The 24,238-nt window shown below is 43.6% G+C and overlaps 1 protein-coding gene across 2 annotated transcripts in view; it reads right to left on the reverse strand.

Annotated features, from left to right (window-relative positions):
• MAP4K5 (mitogen-activated protein kinase kinase kinase kinase 5) overlaps positions 1 to 24,238 on the reverse strand; it is a 105,321-nt gene that overhangs the window by 8,359 nt on the left and 72,724 nt on the right. Inside the window, exons 14-30 of one of the 2 annotated variants that reach the window (XM_014519673.2) lie at positions 23,737 to 23,795; positions 21,728 to 21,795; positions 18,017 to 18,061; positions 17,021 to 17,063; positions 16,301 to 16,511; positions 15,669 to 15,766; positions 15,499 to 15,540; positions 14,159 to 14,243; positions 13,985 to 14,064; positions 9,507 to 9,567; positions 8,060 to 8,062; positions 7,861 to 7,975; positions 7,654 to 7,712; positions 5,009 to 5,112; positions 3,839 to 4,016; positions 1,078 to 1,146; positions 286 to 378 (exon numbers count right to left, since the gene is read on the reverse strand). In XM_014519673.2, coding sequence (XP_014375159.1) covers positions 286 to 378; positions 1,078 to 1,146; positions 3,839 to 4,016; positions 5,009 to 5,112; positions 7,654 to 7,712; positions 7,861 to 7,975; positions 8,060 to 8,062; positions 9,507 to 9,567; positions 13,985 to 14,064; positions 14,159 to 14,243; positions 15,499 to 15,540; positions 15,669 to 15,766; positions 16,301 to 16,511; positions 17,021 to 17,063; positions 18,017 to 18,061; positions 21,728 to 21,795; positions 23,737 to 23,795 — 1,413 coding nt within the window. The remainder of the gene's footprint in view (positions 1 to 285; positions 379 to 1,077; positions 1,147 to 3,838; positions 4,017 to 5,008; positions 5,113 to 7,653; positions 7,713 to 7,860; positions 7,976 to 8,059; positions 8,063 to 9,506; positions 9,568 to 13,984; positions 14,065 to 14,158; positions 14,244 to 15,498; positions 15,541 to 15,668; positions 15,767 to 16,300; positions 16,512 to 17,020; positions 17,064 to 18,016; positions 18,062 to 21,727; positions 21,796 to 23,736; positions 23,796 to 24,238) is intronic. The other variant, XM_006023076.3, reaches the window with a different exon arrangement.

Raw genomic sequence — 24,238 nt, forward strand, 5'->3', positions numbered from 1 at the left:
ATAAAGGTTTTCAATAAAATGATGATGCAGCTCATCAAACACTAAAATTACACTGCAAATAAACATCCAACACTTAGGTGCAGCCTTGAAAACATGTACGTGACCTGTCGGCATCTAGTTCTTTGTCCTATGGATGTCAGTGCAGTCAAGGAGCTAATTTACTATAACAATAATTGCTATACCTAGTAGGATGAATTTGCAATGTCCGGCCCACAGACCCACGCTGTTTGATAAAATCCTCTCCAGTCAAGTCTAAGTTCTTGAACAACTGCGGTGTTCACTTACCCACAGATTCAATGCAGAAATCAAAACTTAGCTCAGAGGCCAGCTTCTTGCTTGACTTCAGCTTCCCTTGTAAATTCACAATTTTCACGAATTCTCAAAAAAAAGTACAAAATCAAATGTCAAAACCCATTGCTGCAACAGATCACAGACACCTTTAAATATAATATGACATTATATTATAATATCCTTGTCTGGCCTTTTGTAGTTTGTATAAAACAAGCCAAAAACATTTTTCTATTAAATATTAGGTACAGCCCTATGCCTGAAACTTTGTTAATAATTATCTTAGATAACTGCACACAACAGGGTTGCTCAAGGCAAGAAACCCTAATCCAATGCAATGTGCATGTTGAGAATTTAAATATACAAAAGTTGTCACTAGCTTCCTACTGCAATATTAACTTTTCATGTACCATTCAGTACGTATGAGCTTTTGTATTACTGTGTGTTGCACTGCTGATTTTATTTCTTACTGTATATATGTGGAATGTGTACATGTATCTCAATTCTCATCTGTAATTCTACATTCATTTAAATTTTTAAAGGACTACAAAGAGAAATGGAAAAAAGGAAAGCATGTTTTTTCTAAGGCAGTAACTGAAAAGACTGGGGGCTGGAATGGAACGGCCACTGTCTCAACTTTATCTAAAAGCACTGGTATTGCAATGGTGTTGTATAAACAGTACTGAAAAGTTAAAATAAGCTTATGGTAGACAGGCAAGTAACTATACTTTCTACCTAAGCAGGCTTCTCACAGCTCACTAAGCTGTCCACCAGGTATAGATTACTTACTGTCCAAGCAGACTAGAACTGTGTCTCTTTCCAGCTGTGTGACATGAATGGCATCCAACTGTTGATTGCCTGGTTAAAGGGAAACAAAACAGTTTATATCCTTTTAAAAAAAACTGAATTCAGCTCCCCAAGCCCTAGCACTTGCTCTTTACCTTTGTAACCTTCCAGGCACCCTTTCAATGTAAAGGATTTCTGTTCTTTTACTATATTGCATTTTACATTTTCTAATTGCTATGTGATCCCAGATATTGTAACAATAGCTTTATTACAGCACTATACATTAGGGCTGCGCGAAACAGCAGCGTTCCATTTCGACAGAATAGTGCTTCGTTTCGAGTTTCGTTTAGTTTTGAAAGCACTGTTCCATTTCGTTCCATCAGAACGGTTTTGTTCTTTCGATGCTTCGCCCATAGGCTACAACAGGGAAGCACGAAACAGCCTAACTTTGTCATTTCTTGCCCGAGTCCAATGAAACTTGCAGGGATGGTAGCCCCTTCTGAGGGCATGAAGCCTGCCAAGATTCAAGGAGATGGGTGCAGGGTTTTCTAGGAAACTGCACCTCAAACTACTGACAAGCAGGAGCCAGGGACCTGGAGCAGCGTCCTATGATCCAGCAGGCAGATTGAGGACCCGCACCCCCGGGAGAAGTCCAGCAGAGCCCCTGCAGCCCTCCCAGGGGTGCGGGCAGGCCCCCAATCTGCCTGCCGGATGACAGGAGACTGCTCCTGCCACCTGGGACTCAGCACTGAGGGACGGAGTCTGGCTGGGGGGAAGCGCCTCCTGCCACTGGGCTCAGTTCCCAGAGGAAACAACCCGGCTGGGAGAGGCGCTTCCCCCAGCCGGGCTCCGTTCCCAGCGCTAGGAAACTCAGCCTGGCTGGTAAAGATGCCTTCTCCCCACCAGCCTCAGTTCCCAGTGGCTCACGTGAAGCCCTGGGGAACTGAGGCAAGCGGAGGGAAGCACCTCCCCCACTCCAGGCTCAGCTCCCAGCAGCTCCCAGCCCCGTGGAAATTAGTCCTGTGGCGGGAGGTGGAGCGCAGCGCTGGCTCTGCCCGCCTTCTGCCACCAGGTTGAGCTCCACGGGGCTGGTGGAGCCGATCAGAGCGCAGCCCGGAGGCGGGAGGCAGGCAGAGCTGGCTATGCTCCGATCAGCTCCGTCAGCCCCGTGGAGCACAGCCCGGCGGGGGGAGCCGGGGAGAGCCAGGGCTGCGCTCCCTGCCGGGCTGAGCCACTTGGAGCACAGCCCTGGGTCTCCCCCGCCTCCCACTACCTGGCTGCTGCTTTGAAAGTCGAAATGTTTTGACTGGCCTTGTTTCGTTTTAAGGGTGTTTCGAAGCCCTTCGCTTCATTTCGATTGCTTCAAACGAAGCAGCTGGTGAGCTTCGCACAGCCCTACTATACATATTGTTGCAACAGCCAAGTAAGAGCTCATCCAACAGCTTCATTCACAAGGAGGAACAACAAAGAACAGAGAGAATCAGCACGTAATACTCCCCTCTTAACACAACTCTTTCCTTTGCTAGAATCCCTGTCTAGCGATGATGCTCCAGAGCAGCAGTTCTCAATCGCATTCAACTCAAGGGGCCCACTGCAAAATGCCAGCTCTTAGCTTCCATTCATTTTTTGACAACAGAAAAACAACAGAGCAAATCTGCTGCAGAGAACTCAGGAAGATCACAGCATGGCAGAATGGTTTTGACACTCTGGATCCCTATTTGAAGCCTCTGAGTTTATTTTGTGAATCCTAACAATGCTGACACCATGTGGCATACATACAATCTCAAGGTACCTTGGGGTGGTCTGGCACCCTGGTTGATAATCGCTGCTCAAGAGGGTGTAGGGTGTCCAAAGCAAAACTAAAAGGTTTAAATAATTAATATGCAAGCTTGCATAAGAGAGCAGCTAGAAAAGAAGAAATCTTTGTGGAAAGAATAAGATTAGCGGTGAAAAATGTCTGCAAGTGATCTAACAGCTTTGAAGAGAGGGGAGAGTTTTCTTGTGTGTTAATATCCCTGCAAGGTGATAACTGTCCATTGGAGGTGTGAGAAGAGACAAGAAGCATGCACTTAACTGAAGTTGTCTAGAGGGGAAGCAGCACACTGACATAACCCTGATAAGGAGAACGCTCTCTGTAGCCACACGCAGAAGGATCTAGATGAGTAGCTCGTGACCTGTCTTTAAAATCTACCATTTAATACATGGCATTTATAAAATGAAATTTCTTAGAAGAGGAAAATTAAATCAGAGCTGGGAAAACCACCTTAAATGGTTTGAAGGACAGCTGGTTAAGGAGAGGAAATTAAGTCAGTGGAAACAGAGGCAGGTTTCTGGGACAGTCAGCTGATAACCAGCTACATGACAGTGGGGGTGTCTACACGAGACGTCTTAATGCGCAGTGGACTGTTCTACTGCGCATTAGCGCGTCATAGCAAACCTGTACTGATGCGCAGTAGAATTAGTCTGCCTTTGCTACTGCACATGAGTACAGCTACTGCGCCTTTATCTAGTACCTCATATTAAAATGTACTAAATTTAATGCTTAGTAGCGAAGGCACATTAATGAACGTGTAGATGCACCCAGTACTGCTCAGATGACCAGGGCAGAGTGAAAAAGATGCAATCCAGGTTCACATGCTATCATGAGGCCTGTTGCAATATATGCATGTATGGTCTTGAGTGTTAGATAAAAGAATACAGCCGCTGGAAAAAATGCTGGCTTGATGAAGGTAAAATATTTGTGTGTTAGACAGAAAAACCTTACCTGCACCGATTTCTGTAAACCACGAAGAAGCAGAGTTCAAGTTGATTGTCTCAAATTGAACTACTTGATTTGGCTCTGTACCCTTGCTGATAGCTACACAGACCATAGGGTATTCCTGCTCTGGTATCACTAGCATTTCAAACACATTCAAAGGGCTTGGCAAAGGAAAATCAAAGTGCTGAAAAAAATTATGACAAGTTTAGACATTCCTTCTATCTAGGCATGTAGGGACCCCAAAACCTCACAAGCACAGAGTACGAAAGGTACCAAAGAGCTATTCTCCTTTCAAGCTCCCCTACAATTCAGACCACTCCTAAGAGTTATTTATAATACACAAGTGATAACACATGCCCCAGAGAATGTAATATTACTCAGGGTTCGTACTCTTCCTCCTCAGAATCTGCTACTGCCTGTTCTGAGCTTGATCCAACACTTCACTGGTTACTTTATACATTTTGGCTAATATAAGCTTGCCAAGCCAGATTTTCAAGTACTCAGCACTCACAAACAGGACTAAAAGCCCCCTGGAACACATTACGTCTATGGCATAATTGACATGCTAATCACACCATAAATAGTAACAGCGCCACATGCTAAGCTGATTTAGGTGCCAGGAAGTAGCAAACCCGCACATCAGGAGGCCTCAAACCTGCATGTGCAGCTAGGCTGCCAACATTGTTTTTAAAGGTGCCAGCATGAAGGTTTTAGACCTTCCAGTGCATAGGGATCTTTAAAAACTGCACGCCCTGGGACCCCCAAGATCAGGGAGAGATTCCCCAATTCTGGGGTCCTCAGCATGAAAGCCCATGGGTTTGCAGCTGCCAGGCGAGGAGAGTTGACTGACTTCCCCAGTTGCCATTTGCCAACCCATGCCCCAGGTTCTCTGCTCTGGCAGCTGTGCAACTGGGATCTGATCCCTGACCCAAACAATCGTGCCTCCTGCCATGCACCTGTGGTATGGCAGGAGGATCAAATGTTGGGATTGGGGATCAGATCCCACTGCACCATTAAATGAACGTCTGCCAGCACCCAAAGGGACCCACTCTTCCATCATCACATCTAAAATAGTTACCAGAACATTCCTTGTATTTACAAAAATAATGCAACGAGTAACACTGCGCGGTAAGAACAGACAGCCAAAACTGAAAGGCCTAAATAAATAAAACTCACCTTTATTAACATGAACTTCTGCATTGGCTCATACCACTGAAGTAAAACAATTCCAGACTGCAATGCCCCACACAGGTACTTGTGTCCTGTATATGGATTTCTTACTATTTAAGAAAAAAAGATTACATGCATACATTTGACCTGCTGCATCTGGAACTATTTAATTCATTAATTCAAAAGGATGTGGAGAAGCTTGAGAGAGTCCAGAGCTGAGCCATGTGCATGATCAGAGGGCAAGAGAAGAGGCCTAATGAAGAGAGGCTGCGAGCCATAGGACTCTTCAGCCTGGAGAAGCGCAGGCTCAGGGATAACCTGGTGGCTGCCTATAAGTATATAAGGGGATGTGCATCAGGATCTGGGGGAACGCCTGTTCGCCAGGGCACCCCAGGTCCAATGGTCACAAACTCCTCCAAGACTGTTTTAGGCTGGACGTAAGGAAAAACTTCTTTACTGTCTGTGCCGCCAAGGCCTGGAACAGACTCCCCCAGAGGTGATGCAAGCACCTACTCTGGACTCTTTTAAGAAATGTTTGAATGCTTATCTTGCTGGGATCCTGTGACCCCAGCCAACTTCCTGCCCTGGGGCAGGAGGGCTGGACTCGATCTTCCGAGGTCCCTTCCAGCCCGAATGTCTATGAAATCTATTATATTTCAAGTAAAACTGAAGACTGTAGTTTTTGGGTTTGGGGGTTTGTTTGGTTTGGGGTTTTTTTTGTTGTTGTTTTGTTTTGTTTTTTTTATAAATAAGGGAACTTTTAAAATACTAACCATTTCGACCTTGGGTTTATTACTTTGGTGACGTATTAAAGTATTTGCTCTGATTAGTACTATGTTAATTTCCAAATGAACTGGGGACAAATTCTCACTGAATTCTCTGTATTTTCTTACATATTAACACAACCTAATCTGTAGACTAACTCACAGAATATGAACAAAAGTTAACTGCATATGAATAATAAAAAATATTATTTCAAGAGATGGAAGAGAATGAGGGGCCTGAAATAGAAGGAAAGCAACAATATAAGCCAGCATCTAAACCAGATAATTTCCATCCCTTCCAAAATTTCTTTATGCTTCCAACATTATTAGTATTGTTTTTTTGTAACAATAGCCCCTATAGGCCTTTGTATTAGGCAGCATACACAATAAGAGCTGGTCAATGAAGAATCCTGCCACTATTTAAGTCAACACGATCTTGAGCCAGCCTTTAGATTACGGCTCCCTAATCGGAGTGCATTTCCCGACGTTCAGCAAACCCTGTTACCATGCTGACATAAGAACCAGCTTCAGGCTTTTCTTTGATCACACTTAGTTCCATTTTTCAGGACAGGACAAAGAGCAAGTGGCATAGTTGCAGTACCTTAATATTAGAGTCTCATCTTCTCTCCAGCTGATGTTAATTTTCCTTGACAATGCTAATAAAGCCTGAGTCTAAGTGTAAATTTTAGAGCACTCCCAATTATGGCTCTTAACCTGCAAACTTTGCTCTTAAAAGGTAAAATTTCCAGAAAGAGGCTCTGGTAAGAAAGGGTACAGGTAAGAGCAACTCTGAAACTGCCAGGGACAGGATTCAAACTTTCAATAAATAGCTGTCTTACCCTGCCACCAGGCTACCTGCAAACACTAGTTTGTAACAGCATTGTAGTCCCACTCCCAACATACAAATGTCTTCTCTAGCTTGTCCATTTGGCTCAAAAGCTACCCCCTAAACTGAATGTCAGTGATTTTTAACATGTTAGTTCCTTAAGGGGACAGTGGATGCTGCACATGAGCCGAGATCAAGCCAGCATCGGTGATGTCTGTTTGAGGAGGAACAGAACCATTGCTTGAATTTCTCAAGCAGGCAATAAATGTTCAGAATTGTAAAACTATAGAACGATCTTGGGCGCCACTGACTTTCAGTGAGATTTTGTAGCCCAAATCCCTTTTGATTTTTAATCATTTGCATACACTGCTGCATACATTTACAGTTAATAACTGGTGCTTAAGAACCACCATGCTGTATATTAACTTGCTATCTTGTTTCTAAACTTACAATACATATTACTTTTTATATAACTCAAGTCTGGTTGGCCTTGTAACATCCTGTGCAAAGAGTTCTTCATCATTTTATCACAAGGTTACAGAAGCTCAAAGTGAGATTAATCACCGAGTAGGAATCCAGATGCAATAGGCCATAACAATATCCCATATGTTCTTTCATGGCTCATTCATCCTTTCGCCTCCTTACTGAGGATTAATGAAAACTTTCACTCAGTGGTGGTGATTATTAATGAACACAATTTTCACTTAGAACTTGATTGGAAGAAACCGAATATTTTAAATCTAGACTTCAGAACATCCTACAACAGGTATTGACTGGGCACCAGTGACTCCAGCCAAAATAAAACTGGTGAAGAGAGCAAAAACAATGGTAAAGCTCCCATTGACTTCACTGGGATTGGGATTCCCCCCCATGGGGGGGGGGGGGGGGGGGGGGGCGCTGTGTTCCCTGGGGTGGGGGGTCCCCCCCCGGGGGGGGGGGGGGGGGGGGGGAAAGGCTCTAAAATTCATTATCAGGCTCCTGAACTACTCAGCAAAAATAAATCTGAGTGCAAAATACTTTTCTTCTAGTAATAAAAGCTCTACAGAAACAGGTTCACTTACCTATACAACATTTGTGGCATCCTTTTGTATCGGGAATCTTTGTTGTTAAGGCAAACTTCCTGAAATAACATTTATAAACGTATATGAGATTCAGAAAGTCCTATTTATGACCGATTCATATGGCTATATGGTAACAACATAGATGACATACAGTCTTTTAGAAATTATGTTCTTTATTTAACTTCTCTAGAAGATGAAGAATCGTACCTTGGTAATATTTTGTCTGGAAACCTATGTGTTTGAATATGAGCAGCTAATCCTGTTTTTTTGGCTTGTTCGAACAAAGCTATTAAGTTATGGGAGTAAAGCTGAAACGTTTTTCCTGTAAAACAAAGAAGCGTGATTGGTATCATTCCCATATGCTAGATAAAGGTAATTTCTAGCAAAAACATGCAATGATAATTACCTTCTAAAATGGGGTCCACAATAACGTTGAAGAAGCCAATCCAAAATGTAAAGAGAAATAAAACATGATTTAAATGATAATGCCTATGGTGGTAATATGACATTCAACTTTTAATGTTCATATTTAATAAGAGAGACAAGGATTGTTGCGAGTGATATCTTTTATTAGAACAACTGCATGGTTGGAATAGACTGTGTTTGGTACTGCATTCAAAAGCTTGTCAAGTCTTTCACATCCTGGCAGTCAATCCAATAAAACATATCAGCCACCACAATCCCTGCCTCTTGCACAATTCCTAGACCAACGTGGCTACAACATCACTCCAACAATATCATATTTGATAAGAACATGTAAGACAATATGAAAATTAGTTTCACCCATTTAATTTTAGATGGCTCTCCAAAAGTATGACCAAGCACCAATTTAATCATAACAGGTCACCAGGCTCTAATATTATAAATATTAAGTACAATTAAAATGCTGTCTATTGATGTATGAGCAGGTAACTAATCACCCATAAATAATGTAAAAGCTGAGACAGTGTTTATGCCCTACATAAATCTTCACTGGTGCCTGGTAGCATTAGCATTAATTGATATGCCACCAGCCTTCTGGAAGCTAATAATGGATGATGTCCAGATCCATAATACCAACGTGACTTGGATTATACAAGAAACTGTATGTTTATAGGCCTGGTGTGGCAGCGAGTCTGCACTCGCAATTAAGACTGACCATTTGCATATAGAAGTCTACTTAAATAGGACCGCAGAGAAAACCCCACATTTAAAAAGGATGCATCTGATGGGTTATTAATATTACACCCACGCATAGAATTCACCTTTATCATTCTTTTCTGTCTTAAATTAAACTCTCTGGACTCATCCAGATGTATGCTAAGAATCACAAGAAGGTCCACAACCAGTGAACACGATACCAAACTGTAGTGCACTATGGGAGTGATTTGACACCGCACCCAAGTTCTGAGACACCATTCTTTCCTCCATCGAGTTCAGTGTTTACTTAATTTTGTTAGGAGAAGTACGCTAACTTGGCCTTGGTATCTTGGAGACCTAGAACAGATGTTCAAGATATTTTGCCACTGAAAATGGGCCCCTGACACCGCTCAGAATAGAGTTTGCATTCTGTGGTTAAATGATCAGGCTTCTAAGCTTTTCAAGCAAAAAATGGTAGGAGACTATAGCCATATTTAATTGAGTGCTACACCTTTGGTCTGTTATTCTATTCAGAGCACTTCCAAAAGGCAGAGTCAAATACAACTTTATATGAAAAGAGAAAACAAAAAAGGAAACAGAGGGCAGAATTATTTTGTTCTAATGTTGTTCATCTAAATTGTGCGTTCGGAAAAAACACATTGTCACGAATGACTGCTTTGTATATTCTCGTATTATTTAGCAAGTTTTACTGCTTTTCTATTAACTATACATACCTGACAATGACATTAAGGTATTATTGATAACATACAGCCAGGTACACTTCCGGGGGAATAACTAAAAGAAAGATGATATTTCCATGAAGTGAACAGAAATAGACATGAGTTAATTATGCAGGTCCTCCCCTGCATGCGTTACCCAGGCTTAGGCAGAGATTCCACTTCCCAGCTTACTCAACATCAGAGAGACTAATCCCAGGACTAGAATATAGGTGTTTCAGGGCATAGCTTGCTCCAGAAGGACAAGAAAAGAAAAAAGGGAGGTGATATAATACATATAAAAAATGTATATGCTTGTAGTAAAGTTCAGAAGACAGCAAGAAGCAGACCCGTTGAATGCTACCACAGTAATGCCAACTCTCATGAAAAAATCACGAGACTCCTGATTTCCAAGTCAAATTTACTCCGATGCATGATCTCCTGATAGAGAGATCAAATCTTGGGATTTTTTCTTCGGTGCATGTAGAGCATGCCAAGCTGGAAAGTCTGTGGAGGGGAAGGGCCGGGGGGTGTAGAACAGGACCCCCACAGTGAGAGGGAGTGGGGCACGGGCTGGGGTAAATGGAGCCCTGGGGCCAGGGAAGGCATGGGGGGCACATGCCCCCCAGATTTGTGCATGGGGCAGAGGTGGGCTGCCCACTGTGGGCTCTGCACCCTGCTGCCTTTGGCCTGGGAATGGCACACACACACTTCAAAAATAGCATCTCCCGATTTACATGCCAAATCTCTTGATTTTTTAGTTTGTTGCATGCTTTTTGACACGGTGGGGTTGGCAATACTGCTACCAGGTAAAACCAAAAGGGTAAAAGAACCAGGGTGATGCTACAGTAAAGGTCTACTATAGATTCCTGATCCAGAGAAGTAAGTAGTAGTTATTTTCTCAAGCAATTACCAGAAGCATTTGAAGGTCAAGACCTGGTGGTAATGCTGAACTTTAAGTTCCTAGCTAACTGTTGGAAAAGCAATAAGGCAGGATACAGTCCATAAAGTTGTTGGCATGCATCAAGGGTAACTTTTTTCCAGCGGCAGAAAGAAACTAGCTGGAATGCACTGCTTAGGCTCGACTCTAACAGGAGGAACAGGCTGAGGAGCCGACTATGGAGAACAAGTTGGGTGAAAATGATCACAAAAATAATACAGCTCATGATTCTAAGGGAAGGAAAGAGCAAAAGCAGCAAGATAAAGACAGTGGAATAAAAAAAAAAAGCAGACTAGCAAAACTCGGGGTTACAGGCAGGTGAAGTCCCAGGAGAGGGAATTCAGGGCAGGAGAAGAGGGGAGTGTTCAGGAGTGTGGGCAGTTTTTCTAAGAGGCAATATTAAAGGTGTGACAGTAAGCTGTCCCAGAGCGAAGGACAGATAGCAACGATAGCAAAAGATCAAGAAAACTGAAATCAGCAGCTCTGTCAGGACTTAAACATTATGGAGGAATTTTACAAAAAATGGAAACAAAGACATATTGCTAATGATGAGTATAACAGAACAACATAAGCAGCTAGAGACAAATGAGAAAAGCTCAGATAAAATACAAGTTAAAATGACTAAGGGACATTAAAGGAAATGAAACGTTGCATAAATAAGATGAAGGAAAGTATAGATCCCTTACTTAACAAGGGATAAAAAGGCTGAAGTGTACAGTGCCATTTTTTTTCTTTTGCTTATCTTCATTAAAAAGTTACTTGTGACCAGATACTTGAACAAATTAATTGAAAGGAGGGGTTAGACGAGGCTGGACTAGAGAAAGAGTGGGCTAAAGAATACTTAGACACGTCAGATGTAGTCAAGCCAGCGGGCCCTGATCAAAAAAAAATTACAGAGTACTTTAAGTACTCGAGAGTACTTAAAGGGCAAGTAATCTTTGAACCACTGGAGATTATCTCCAAGAATTCACGGAGGAGGGGAAAGTCCTGGACTGGAGAAGGCAAACGCGGTACCTGCCTTTAAAACAGAAAAAGGAGGAGCTAGAAGATGACATCAGTCACAGCTGTTGATACTCGTAAGATTACTGGCACAAACTGCTAATAATAATGCATAAGTAGGGGTCTGCCTAACTCGAGGAGGTGGCCGGCCGATTTCACCGGCTGATCCTGGCAGACCCCCGCATGCCTCTGGCCGAGGGGCCCCAGTGGACCCACCCCTTGCTGCTGATTGGCTGTGAGGGCTGTCCATCATGCAGTCTTGCCCCTCACTGTGATGTGTGGGAAGGGGTGGGGCAACATAACAGATAGCCCTCTCAGCCAATCAATGGTGAGAGGTGGAGGTGTGGGGGCGGGGGGGTAGCAGCAGCTATCTTGGGCTACCCTGGGTGAGCGCAGCTCCCGCTTCCCCCAGGCCAGTTGTGCAGCCAGGCCATAGCGCTGCGAGGACTGTTGGCTACCCAAAGGGGAATATTTTATTTTCAGTACGTTGGGGTTGGGGGGGGGAGGAGATTTTGCAGAAATTGACTGCTTTTGCAGGTGATGCTGGATTTAATAATTTCTGCAAAATCCACAAAATCACAATTTCAGTAGGTCCCTACATGTAAGCACCTAGAGGATAATAATCATAGAAAATGATGGTTTATTCATAGATTCACAGATGTTAGGGTCGGAAGGGACCTCAATAGATCACTGAGTCCAACCCCCTGCATAGGCAGGAAAGAGGGCTGGGTTCAGACGACTCCAGCCAGATGCCCATCCAACTTGGAAGGGACCTCAGGAGGTCACCAGGTCCAACCCCCCGCTCAAAGCAGGACCAGCCCCAGCCCCAACTAGATCATCCCTGGCAAAAAATAAACAGAACTGGACACAGGACTCCAGATGTGGCCTCACCAGTGCCAAATAGAGTGGAATAATCACTTCCCTCGATCTGCTGGCAACGCTCCTACCAAAGCAGCCCAGGATGCCGTTAGCCTTCTTGGCAACATGGGCATCCTGTTGGCTCACATTCAACTTATTGTCCACTGTAACGCCAAGGTCCTTTTCTGCAAAACTGCTGCTTAACCAGTTGGTCCCCAGCCTGTACCAGTGCATCGGATTCTTCTGTCCTAAGCACAGGACTTTGCACTTGTCCTTACTGAACTTCATGAGATTTCTTTTTGTGCAATCCTCCAATTTATTTTGGTCTCTGAAATCTAACCCTACCCTCCGGCATATCTACTATTATGTTCAATATTTTCATCAGTGACCTGGAAGATGGGATGGAGCGCACCCTCAGCAATTTTTCAAATGAGTTAATAGAATGCTGGAGGGTAGGGCTAGGATTCAGAGAGACTTAGACAAATTGGAGGACTGGACCAAAAGGAATCTCATGAAGTTCAACAAGGACAAGTGCAAAGTCCTGCACTTAGGACAGAACAACCAACCCCATGCACCGGTGCAGGCTGGGTGCGAGTGGCTGGGCAGCAACTCTGCAGACAAGGACCTGGGGGTGACAGTGGACAATACGCTGAGTATAAGCCAACAGTGTGCCCTTGGTGCCAAGAAGGCTAACAGCATCCTGGGCTGCATTCGTAGGAGTGCTGCCAGCAGATCGAGGGTGGTGATTCTTCCCCTTTATTCAGCTCTGGTGAGACCACATCTGGAGTCCTGTGTCCAGTTGTGACTAGTCCTGTGTCCAGTGGTACTTTTGATTGATCACAGTCATCTTTTGCAGACCCCTTAGATAGAGACTGTGGAGCACAGGCTGAAAACCACTCATCTAGACCAACACTACTTTGTTACACTCCGCCTGCTCTGCTGAAGCAAAAGCAGCAAAGCATATAAATTCCTTACACTAAGACTAACAAAAACTGTTTCTTTCACATAATTTCACTAGATAACTTCAGATCGGTTTAATTTGTGGCCCAAACTTTTAGGTTCATCCATCAGGCCCAGAGACAGGATGAAGCAACGCAGAAAAGCAGAATGGAAGATTAACCATCTTCATTCCTAGAGTGAATTAAGCAGTGGTGACCAGTGGGTGCTTAGTGGTACCGAGGGCTGAGACAAAGCAGGGCCTCAAAAGGAGGTGTGGATTTAAAAGTAAGCAGATGCCCAAGGAAAGCAGAAGAAACAAGGAGAGGGGGAGAAAACAAGGGATCATGGGTTGTAGCCAGCTAATAAATATTTACTTGCTGCAGTTTTGCTAGCTAACTGAGCTGCAATTGCATGTAGGTCATGCACAGTGGAGGGGTAGTGGCACCATCTAGTGGAGGGAAGATGGAGAAAGAAGAGGCAGGCTGGAGAAGTAGAACCTTCTCTAGAAAAAGAAGGGCTTAGGAAGGATGGAGAGCTCCAGGCAACACTTTGAGCTGAGTGCAACGTCCTCAGTGTTACTTGTGCCTTGTGGCAAAGTGTCAAATTTGTCCGGGGGGGGGGGATTTCTAATTTTAAGACCCAGAGTGCTCAGTCTGAGGCATCACAGCTTGCACTACAAAGCACAGCACCCCTACCAACATGCTCAAATACAAGGATTTGCCATCATGTCACTTTGCCTGCACAATAAATTGATGCTTACCTGCTCCATTGTTGCTTCATGAAGTTCGTTCAGATTCAATGTATAAATACCTTCCTCGGTTCCAAAAATAATGTATTGATCTATAAAAATCGAAGACAAATGGTTTAATCCAAAAGCGGAACACCGGTTTTATAGCAGACAGATTTAAAATACAAAGGGGAAAAGCATCCCTACCTTTTGTATCTGGATGTATCCATGATGTTGCACAGTTAATCTTCAGAGGGCAGCCATCAAATACTTTTGAAAAACATGCTCCCATCTAAAAGACACCAAAACTTGAGGCTGAAACAAGTTTGCAACATACAACATCTGTCTTCATCAGAATTGAGCAGGCAGTTAAGACAGTTTCACACTAGGGGTGTGTGAAGCGGTCCCTATTTGATTTGGATCCGGCCCAAATCAGGGACAGTGATTTGATTCGTTGATTTGGATCACTGTCCCCGATTTGATTTGGCCGAATCCGAATCTGAAAATTTGATACCAATTTGGAGAATCAGAGATTCGGACACAGACGCAGCTTTAAATATTTTTCTGCATATCTTGAGGTAGCAGGTGCAGCTTGCGAATGCTGTGATGCTGGGGTGCCTGGAGCACCCAGACTGGAAGTATATCCAGTCCACTTCTGGGTCTGCTGGGAGTGGAACCTCCCCATACCCAGGAGGCACCAGTTGCTGAGCTGGGAGGGCGTGCAGGGCTCCCCGGAGAACCCAGAAGTGCTTCTGGTCCACTTCCGGGTCTGCTGTCGAGTACGCCAGGGAGCCCCCCGCACTCCTGTGGGACACTCCATGTGCCCCAGCATCGCAGCATTCACAAGCCCCTGCTACCTAGAGGCATGTAAAAAAACCATGTAAAATTGTCTCTATGTCTGAATCTCCAAATCGATTCAGAGGGTTCCACTTCGATTCGGAGAGATTAAAGGGTTCTCCGATTTGATTCACAGGATCTGGCTACTGAATTGGGCCAAATCTCTGCCGAACTGAATCAGGAACTGAAGCTTCGCACAGCCCTATTGCACACATCACAGTCTGTCTTTCTTCAAAGACACAAATTTATTTTAGCATGACCTGATGCAAAATTCTTCTCCAAGCGCACTACAATACAGCCTCCCAACCTTCCTGTTTTTACTGTGCTTCCCCAGAGGTCCACCAACAGTGATCCAAAATTACATGTACAACTTTAAGTGGAGAAGTTGCAAGACAAACATTGAAGTCTTTTGGTGATAAATAGTATATTAGTATAGTAAAAGCAAAATAAACCAGAATCTGAAAAAAAGTACTTTTTATGAACAGTAAAAGATTATTCACTGGAACAAACCAACAAATAAGTGATAGATATCTGCAGACTTTTTGAAAGATATTCTCTACAAGTCTTTAGACTCGGAACGGGAATATCCTGATGAAATGTAATGGCCTCCGATTACAGATGAGTGATCTAATAGTCTCTTTTGACCTTAGATTTTCTGAATTGAAACAGATGATTAAAAATCTCATTTCAGGTCAAGTAAGATTTCTTACCAGCACCTCTGGTGTTGGCGGCAGGCCATTGATCGCTGGCCTCTGTGGAAAAAGAGAAATTGTGAAATGCTTCCCACTTGTTAATTTAAAAACAGCACATTAGGTTTTCAGAAGTACACTTGTCAGTGAAATAAGGTAGGACTCAAGTGTTAATAGTACTCAATACTTGCCGGAAAGTCTCGCTTATCTTTTTTCCGTGGCAGCTGGGGGATTTGTCCAGAACCTTCTGTATTTTCTTCTATGAGTTTCATCATGCTACCTCCATTTCCTGAAACGAACCCCTCATGCAGTTTTTAATGAGTAGATGACAACACAATTAAATGCATATAACACTGCTACCTAAATGCCTTTCTCTCTTCTCTGTTTTATGCTACAGAGGATAACAGAGTTTGGAAAGGTACCATATGTGCATCTCAGCCAGCTGAGCTTTTGCAAGAAGCATGCTACCATCAGTTATGGAAAGAAACCCATATTTGCTGCCAGTTCTTGAGCCAAAGGAGGATGGAGCCAGAGCCACAGCAACATGCTCAGGGCACAAGGCAGGACTACCTCTCACTGCTCCACTGGACTTCTGGGGTCACAAAAGATAGTACCGAGTGGGTCTAAAAGAGTCCATTCAGCACCCCTGCGCTAGAAGAAAGGTCTTGAACACAAGCCCTGATGCCAGGACTCACCAGAGCGCAGCACACATGGGAAAAGAAGCTATAGTTAAGGAACTACACCTATTAAAACAACTCTCCATTTCAGATGTCTTTTTACAGGAAACAAGTCCCTTTTTGAACCTGTAATTTCTTTTATTTACCCAGGTCACTGTATCTAGTCGTAAGTAATCCCGGGCTGCTGATGCTGCTGCTGATACCGATGGGGGAAGGCTCAGTTTGCGGCCCGCACACTGGAATACTCTGTCTCCTGTGAGCTGAGGGGGCTCTGTTTTGGGAGTCAGGAAAATGCTTTATTGTCTGACATCTCTCATCGTCCGGAAGGTTTTCTTCGGGGTAACTGTTTATCCTTGGCTGCAACAGATGGGATATGGGAGGCTTTTAATAGAAAGCAAATAATGGTATTTGGAAGCATGAAATCACCACACATTAATTAAAAGGCAAACAGCTTTTATGCAGAAGATTTATCATCATTTTAAGAACTGACAGCAGAGTAATCTAGTATAAAGAGCTATTCCTTTTCTAATTGATTGTGAAAAATATCGGGGTACTGCCAGAAAGAAAATGACTTTCAGGATGCTCCACCCACACAGCTTGTCCTTTCAAAGAGAAAAACCTCTAAAAGCCACTTGAGCACACAATCTACAAAGCTTGATGACATCCACTATAATCCTAAAGAGATCAACAGGATGGCAGAGGGTTCAAGTCATTGTAAAACAAGGCTCCTGGGTGAAGATTCCCTCCCATTTGTAGTGATCAAGCCAATAGGTTTACAAACAGACGGAGAACACCAGATGGAAATATTGCATCACATAAGCTTTTTCATTCTACAAACTCTTTTTTAAAACGTGGCAGCGACTTACCTTTGGAGGTAGTGGAGGTGGCCCCGCTCGCTTTAGGGTTGATCTAAAACAAAAAGGTGCGGTAGCTTCTCAGATATTTATATAAGCACAAGCACAACTAGGATTGCTTGAAACAGCAAAGCCTGGGACGAGGAAGATGAGATATGTGCACAGAACAGAGTGACCTCTGGCAGACATGGGTTAAAGTAGACATACAATAGGAGGGTCAGGAAAGCCAGTTAACATTGATTAGTAGTGATTTTCTTTTAATGAAATGCAGCTTTTTTCACAAAGATAAAGTTAAAAAACATCTTTGAAACAAAGTCTAGTTGAAATTAGCAAAATTAAAATGAACGTGAAGACAGCTACTCTTGACACTGTGGTCCTCTCGCATGACTTTATTTTTATCTCTACAAAAATCCCTCCCAACAATGAAAATGCTGCATTTCTGGCTCAGCCAGTGAGTCATGTCACAAAGCAATGGCTTCTCAAATTCCTTAAGGTCACAAGGAATTTGTCTTGTAAAAATTAGCCTCGCTTCTACTGAATGTTTGATTTGAACAACTAAAGAACCACAGCTATTTGGCATGGCTTGTCGTTTTTTTCCAGAACAAGTAACGGTTGGAAGAATAGGGGCACTACATATATGCTGGCAGAGCTCTGCAGGAACACTTGCACCATAGTGGACTGTACTTGGCCTGACCCTTATTAGTTAAAGTATCCTCTCATTCTCACCTCAAGCCTCTTCAAAATAACAGCAGATTCATTGCTCACTCTAATAAAGTACCACGAGGGAGAAGGGAGGAGAGTTCTGCTCTTATGTTGCTCTACTCCCATTATCTTGATGCTCAAATAGAGACAGGCGTGCATTAGTTATGAGAGCAACTAGCCTTTTGCTTTCATGAGTAATAAAATCACTTGCAACATTTTAAGGAAAGAGATTTTGCCAGCACACTAATTGCTTAAAGAAAGCCATAAAGAATAAAAAAAATCCAAAAATGAAGGAGGTCCACTCACTCTTCAATATCTTCACTGCCATCGCCAAATTTTGTAAGCGGTCCCCTAGGCAAAACGTTTATAAAAATAAGAGGCCCACTTTAAATTGTAAAGATCTGTTCAGTCAAATTTCATCACTGCTGCAGTTGTTTCACACTATAACTCCCCACATCCCATTCCAAACACAAAATACTTTTTTTCTTCCCCATTGCATTCTGCCTTGGTTTTTTAAGTTTGCACATTTTTTCCCCTAAAGGAATAGTGATTTAAGCTCTCTTACATTTAGACACTGCTGTGCAAATACCACAAGCTAATCTCAGACCTCTCTCTACCAGATATATTTAGATCATGTTGCAGTGCTTAATGACATGTACAGACAAACAATGGAAGATGGAGAAAGTTAGTAGGAAAAAAAAAAATGTAGAAAAGTTTTTCTGCAGAAAACTGCAGGGAGCTTCCCCATTTTCATGGAACATGGCAAAGTCTTTCACAAAGCATTTCTACAATGTTAAAGACCTTTTTGTTTCCAACCTGATGTAGAGTCAAAAAGCAGAGCGCATAAAATTCCATGAACTTTAATTGAATATTTCAATTTTGAAAAACGACGCAATGAATTTCAATTTGTCTCACATTTGCGGCTTTGAAGAAAGCCAAGTCGTAAACATTCAGTTTCTCACAATCCAACAACAATACCAATGCTCCTGTGTCTATGGAGAGAATAACTGCTCCCCATATGTCTAACAAGCCCCTATTATGCCAGTGAGTTTAGGGAAGACCCGGCCTCTCCTGCGAACAATTCTGGAGGCGTGTGTGCATGTACGATTTACAGCTTTCCCCTGGAACTCAAGATATCCACAGCCCAGTAACCCCAACTTGCTTTGGAGGAGTACAATTACAACAGAGGAGTGGTACAGGAATTTGCTTTTATTTTTTTTGGATAAAATAGGGTAGAACACCAAAAGCAGCAGACACGCACCAGTATCACAGGCTCCATCATTTATGAGTGCCTAGTTATCCAAACCCCTGCGACAAGCATGTTTAATGGGGTTCCATGAAACGTGGATCCATTTATATAACTACTGGGAAAAGCAGATTTAAAAACCCTGAAACTTTGCATGTTAATCATCTGCCCTGCAAGCTACTTCTGATAGGGACCAAAACACCTGCTAGAGGCTGAGAGTTGTCTGTCACTGCCAGATAGGAACTACTGATAACAATTCACTCATTAACATTAAAGAAAATGCACAAAATATTAAAAAAAACTTAAGATGAAGAGAAGAAACAAAGATCCCCTCTACTCATTACACACATATGATACAATTACGCAGTTAATTGAGCAATTAATGTAGACTGGTACACATGTAAATTAACTATGGTGCCTTGAAAAGGTCCAACCAGCTATAAGGTTCTTGCTGGAAAATGTGTAGAGTAACTTTATAGCTGGTTTCTATCCAGCTTTAATTTGCACATGTAGCCTGTGCCTCTGCAGCCCTGTCAGCTGACTGGAGCTGACAGGGGGGGTCCACGTGCACCTGTGAGCTCCCAGCTGATGCTGGCTCCCACCCATGGGAGCACATGCCCCTGCAGCTGGGAGCCCCATCAGCTGACAGGGCCTCCAGCTGTGGGCGTGTACCCACTGATCTCCCCGCCACAGGGTGCATGGTGTGCCCCCATGGCTGGGAGATCTCAGGAGCTGATCTGCCAGCCATGGGAGTGTGTGGGGTGCTCCTGCAGCTGAGAGCCCTGTCAGCTGAAGGGGCTCCTGGCTATGGGAACTTCCTTCTTTCCAGTGCACAGGGAGCCCAGGATCATGCTCCTCTTGCACTGGTAATCCCATCTGCGATCCCACAATCACGCCTTCTGCCATGCAGGTGTGGCATGGCAGGAGATGCGATTGTGTAGATCGTGCATTAGATCCCACTGTGCCTTTACCTGCCTGTGTAGAGGGGCCCAAAGTGACGAGCCGATTTGATCTCGCATAAGTACAAATGGTGCTTTGTCCCATGCCTATAAAGCCAAGCCCTGAGTCACGCTGTAAGTCAGTGTTATCTCTGGCATAAGCTAAACCACAGAAAAAACAGCTGACCCCATTTCTCAAACCAGCCCTTTCTTTACATTTATGGTATTACCAGAATTCCCTGGCTCAGAAGGGATAAGCATTTCCTGTTTATCCTCCTAAACAGAAACTGAGCTCCAAATTAGCGGCAGACGAACTCATGGTCCTGTGACTTTGCAACCGCTCCCCCTTTCAGTCAGAAATACTGCTTAATAAAGAACACAGCTACTTCCAGATTTATGGCCTTTGCTGCAGCTGCTCGTGGCAGCATTTGATGCCGTTTTATTACGTTGCATTAGGCAACAGAGCCAGCGCTAGGAAATCAAATTAAAATCCACAAGGTACTTTTGAAGGGCTGGGAGTTCACTACTGGGAAAGCGGAGCTCCCAGAGTGCTTGGCTTCCCCACTGCTTGACCCCGGAGACTCCAGCTGCCTGCACAACACCCCAGGCAGACACGCAAGGCTCTCCAGCGTTAGCCAGGCAGGGTGATGCAAACAAAACAAGGAAAGGGGGAAGAAAAGGGCTCCTGTTACCAGGGAGAGAAGGGCAGGCAGGGCCTAGAGCACTTCCGTGACCTGTTCACTGTCACAGGAGCAGTAGTGGGGAGAAAAGAAGAAAAAACAATGTCCTACACCTCAAAACAATGGACTCATAAGTGTACGTGACAGGCTGAGCTGCCGGGGGAGCTGTAATGTCAGTGCTGAGCTATACACAGAGGTCATTTGCAAAAAAAGTAAACACCAAAGTTTATTGTGCTCCGACTGCCTCCACATGAAGAAGAGAAAAGAGGCCCTTCCAGCCAGACAGGGACTGAGAGCCCCAGAAAACGACAGGCTTTCCTGTTCATCTGGAACTTCACTAAACTTGCCTCTTTTGGGTTGTAAGTTCAAGAAATCACCTTAAAAAGGCAGGATCTAGCTAGTCTGCAGCAAGAGGCAGCTCTTTACAGCTACCTGGTTTAAGTCAGGCCCCGTCTTCAGAAGGGCTGTGCTGCCTCGCTTCAGGATTGCCTTTGGCACGCAGCACACTAACTTGACCTTTTCTTTCCCTGACGTTTTAAATCCCTAGTCATTAGCTGACTATATTACAGAACATACTGCACTGATAACGGACACAGCACAGAAGCACTCACATAAACACATCTGAAAGTATTAAATCAAAGTCTCTGAAAGCCAGTTCTTCCTTTACTTACTTGCAAAGACCTGACTTTAGCATTCTGCATGAGTCTTGCAACAGAACGCCACATCCCAACCACCAAAGCAGTGCAGTACTGCAAGGCCAATGCAGAGCCCTGAACTGAGCTCTTTGAAGGCAACTAAAAGAAAAACTGCTTTCAGTTATTTCAGTGAATGTGTGTCTACATTTTCTATATATTCCACCACGGACTCAGGAGCTTTGCAGACCAAAAGAAATTGTTCATAGATGCCGTTCATCTTTGAAAGGGATCAGGATGCACAAACACAGTAGTTCTTGCTTATGAGCTAACCAACTGGATAACAAGGACATTATCTTTAATATTATACTTAATATGAGCTCTACCTATATTTTGTTTTACCCTGTCAAAGGACATAACCATTCAAACACCCTCCCACCCCCGGCCACCCACCATGATTTGAAAGAATACTTTCAAATGCAGCATAAAGACATGGCAATGCCACTGAATGATATACTTACTTGCTGCTGCTTCCACCATCAACAAAAGGACTCCAATGTGAAGCAAAGTCTGCACCTCCTGCCACAATCTGAAGATGCAGAAATTTCAGTTCAACTTTTTTTTTGTTTTAAACTTACTTGAAAGAAAAATGTTCCCTAACACTTCCATAACAGTTCTGGAGCCAGGGAGGTGCCCAAGAACTACAGAATGACTCAAAAGCAGCGAAAGACCATTCATATTCAACTTGTGTTTATTATTCCGATTATGAAGTACTTACTCAATAAAAATACCGAACGTATTTTAGAGTTGGGCTTGAAAACTGCAGCTGGAAAAAGTGTCCAGTACCAAATGGGTGACATACGGTACTGAAGCAAAGCTCTCGGATAAACTCAAAAAGGATAATTTTTTTCATCTAGGGAACTGATAGAAGGCAACTACTCTCAGAGCCCAAGCATCCCAAGAGATCACACTGTAGCTTCCAAAACTTAGGGGAAGTACTTCCAGTAGAGACTGGGAAAGTACGAATGCCGCTGGTGACACCTCTTCTGAAATATGTACAGTTCTGGTTTTTTATGTTCAAAAAACAAACAGAAAGTCAAACTGAAACCGGTTCAGAAAAGGGCTACTAGAATGATAGGGGAATTAAGAGCCTATCTGGGGAGATGAGACTAAATCACCTTTTTTTTTTGTTTAGCCTAGCAAAATTAAGACTGAGGGCTTTGATACATCCGAATTGGAAACACAAAGGCCAGAGAAGACTTATTCACACTAAAGGACAATGCTGGCATTAGACCAAATGTGTATAAACCAGCCATGAATACGTTTAGGCTGGGAATGATAAGGGTGTTCAGAGAAAGGCAGTTTGGGAGCAGCTTTCTAACTGGAGAACTGAACACAAAACTAGCTAGTACTAAGCTGGAGCTTGATCAGCTGATGAGAGGGGCTGTATGACATGGTTGCCTGCAACAGCTGGGGACTGAACTCAATCATCTGGTCCTGCATTCTCATATTCCTAAAACTCCAGCTCTCTGAGGGCTTGTCTGCTTCATACTCTGGCCATCGCGAGCAGGTGTCATGTTGCCCTTTTACTGGAGGGCGGCAACTCCCAGTCCCCTGGACCATTTTCACCAGTGATGGGTAGAGGAGCTCCCAAGGGATGTTGTTGATGCAGCAGTTGTAAAAATTATCGTGGAGCCAATAAAATTAAGATTTTCATCAGGAATCAGATCAGTTGGATTCAAATGCAGTTACTTTCCCCACAAAAATGGTGTTTGTGCTGTTGCTGTTTTATATAGGCTGCTTGGGGCATTTGTCTCCTTATCACTTGTGCCCCTCCCAGACATGGACTCATTTAACATGACAAGTACAGGGATTATTACTGGTGGTGCTCAATGATTAAGCCCCCAGGGTGCTCACCTAGGAATTGGAACAATTGAGTGATCTGAGAAGGGCTGAACTGGCCAACTGGAATGTAGCTTCAAACAGCTGGATCCTAATTTTCATTAAGAGCTGAGTTACTACATCTCCAAATGAAATCAGTGGGAGCTGCTGGCACTCAGCATTTATAAAAACTGAGTCCAAGTCCACAGATACTTTCCTCCAGAAGAATGCGAGTTATCTGACCTCAAGTAAACAGATTCCATTGAAATGAAGAAAACTGATAACTGCTGCGAATCAGAACAAATAGCAAGGGGCACATAATGAGGCAAAAGGGTCTGGATGTGAGATGGCTGTGCTCTGGACCAATAGCACTGGGAGGTGGGGTGAGCTAAGGATTCAAACTCAGAATGCTCTCTTCACATTCCCAAATTAACTGGTGCATTTCATTTATCATGAGTAAGACCCTCTTCTGCATGAAGCATAGAGGGCAATTCATTCCCTCCAAAAAGTCCCGATTGTCTAAAAACCAAGACTTGCCTTCTCATGACTCCTTACGCTTCTAATGCATGTTACTTAGCAGAGTTGAGGCATCAAACAATGGAGACACTGTGATTATAATGAAAGATGGAAAACCAAGCACATATCTTACCATTTCATCCCGAGCTTCTGTTTCTTTCCGTAAGGGAGGCTCAAACTGCAGCTTGTCAACTGAAAAATATTACATTTTCTACATTAAGACATGTAACATGCCAATGACATGCTCCTAAGTCTATTAAACCAAGAACCATATTGTAGCAGGCAAAAAATCCCCCCTATGTCACAAAGTTACACAGAGCTTCATTTTAATTTGGCTATGAAATTAGACTGTTGTCTGAAATGCCAATTTTTTTTTTTAATGCGGTCTTCAATTTCTAAATGCTTAGACTTGCAATGTAACCACCCATGAAAAGGAAAGTAAAAGTACCATTAAGAGTTTCTGTTTAACCGAATCTAAAATGCAACCACTTAAAATCTAATCTAATGATTGAGTTAGGCTCGGAAGCGACGAGAGACGCACGGGTGAAAGCTCGCTGCGCCCCCGCTCCCCCGAAGCCCCCCAGAAGCCCCCAGCAGTCGCGGAGCCCCCCGCCAACCTCCAGCACAGCCGGGGG

Source organism: Alligator sinensis, unplaced genomic scaffold (assembly GCF_000455745.1).
Source record: "Alligator sinensis unplaced genomic scaffold, ASM45574v1 scaffold50_1, whole genome shotgun sequence".
Lineage (NCBI taxonomy): Eukaryota > Metazoa > Chordata > Crocodylia > Alligatoridae > Alligator > Alligator sinensis.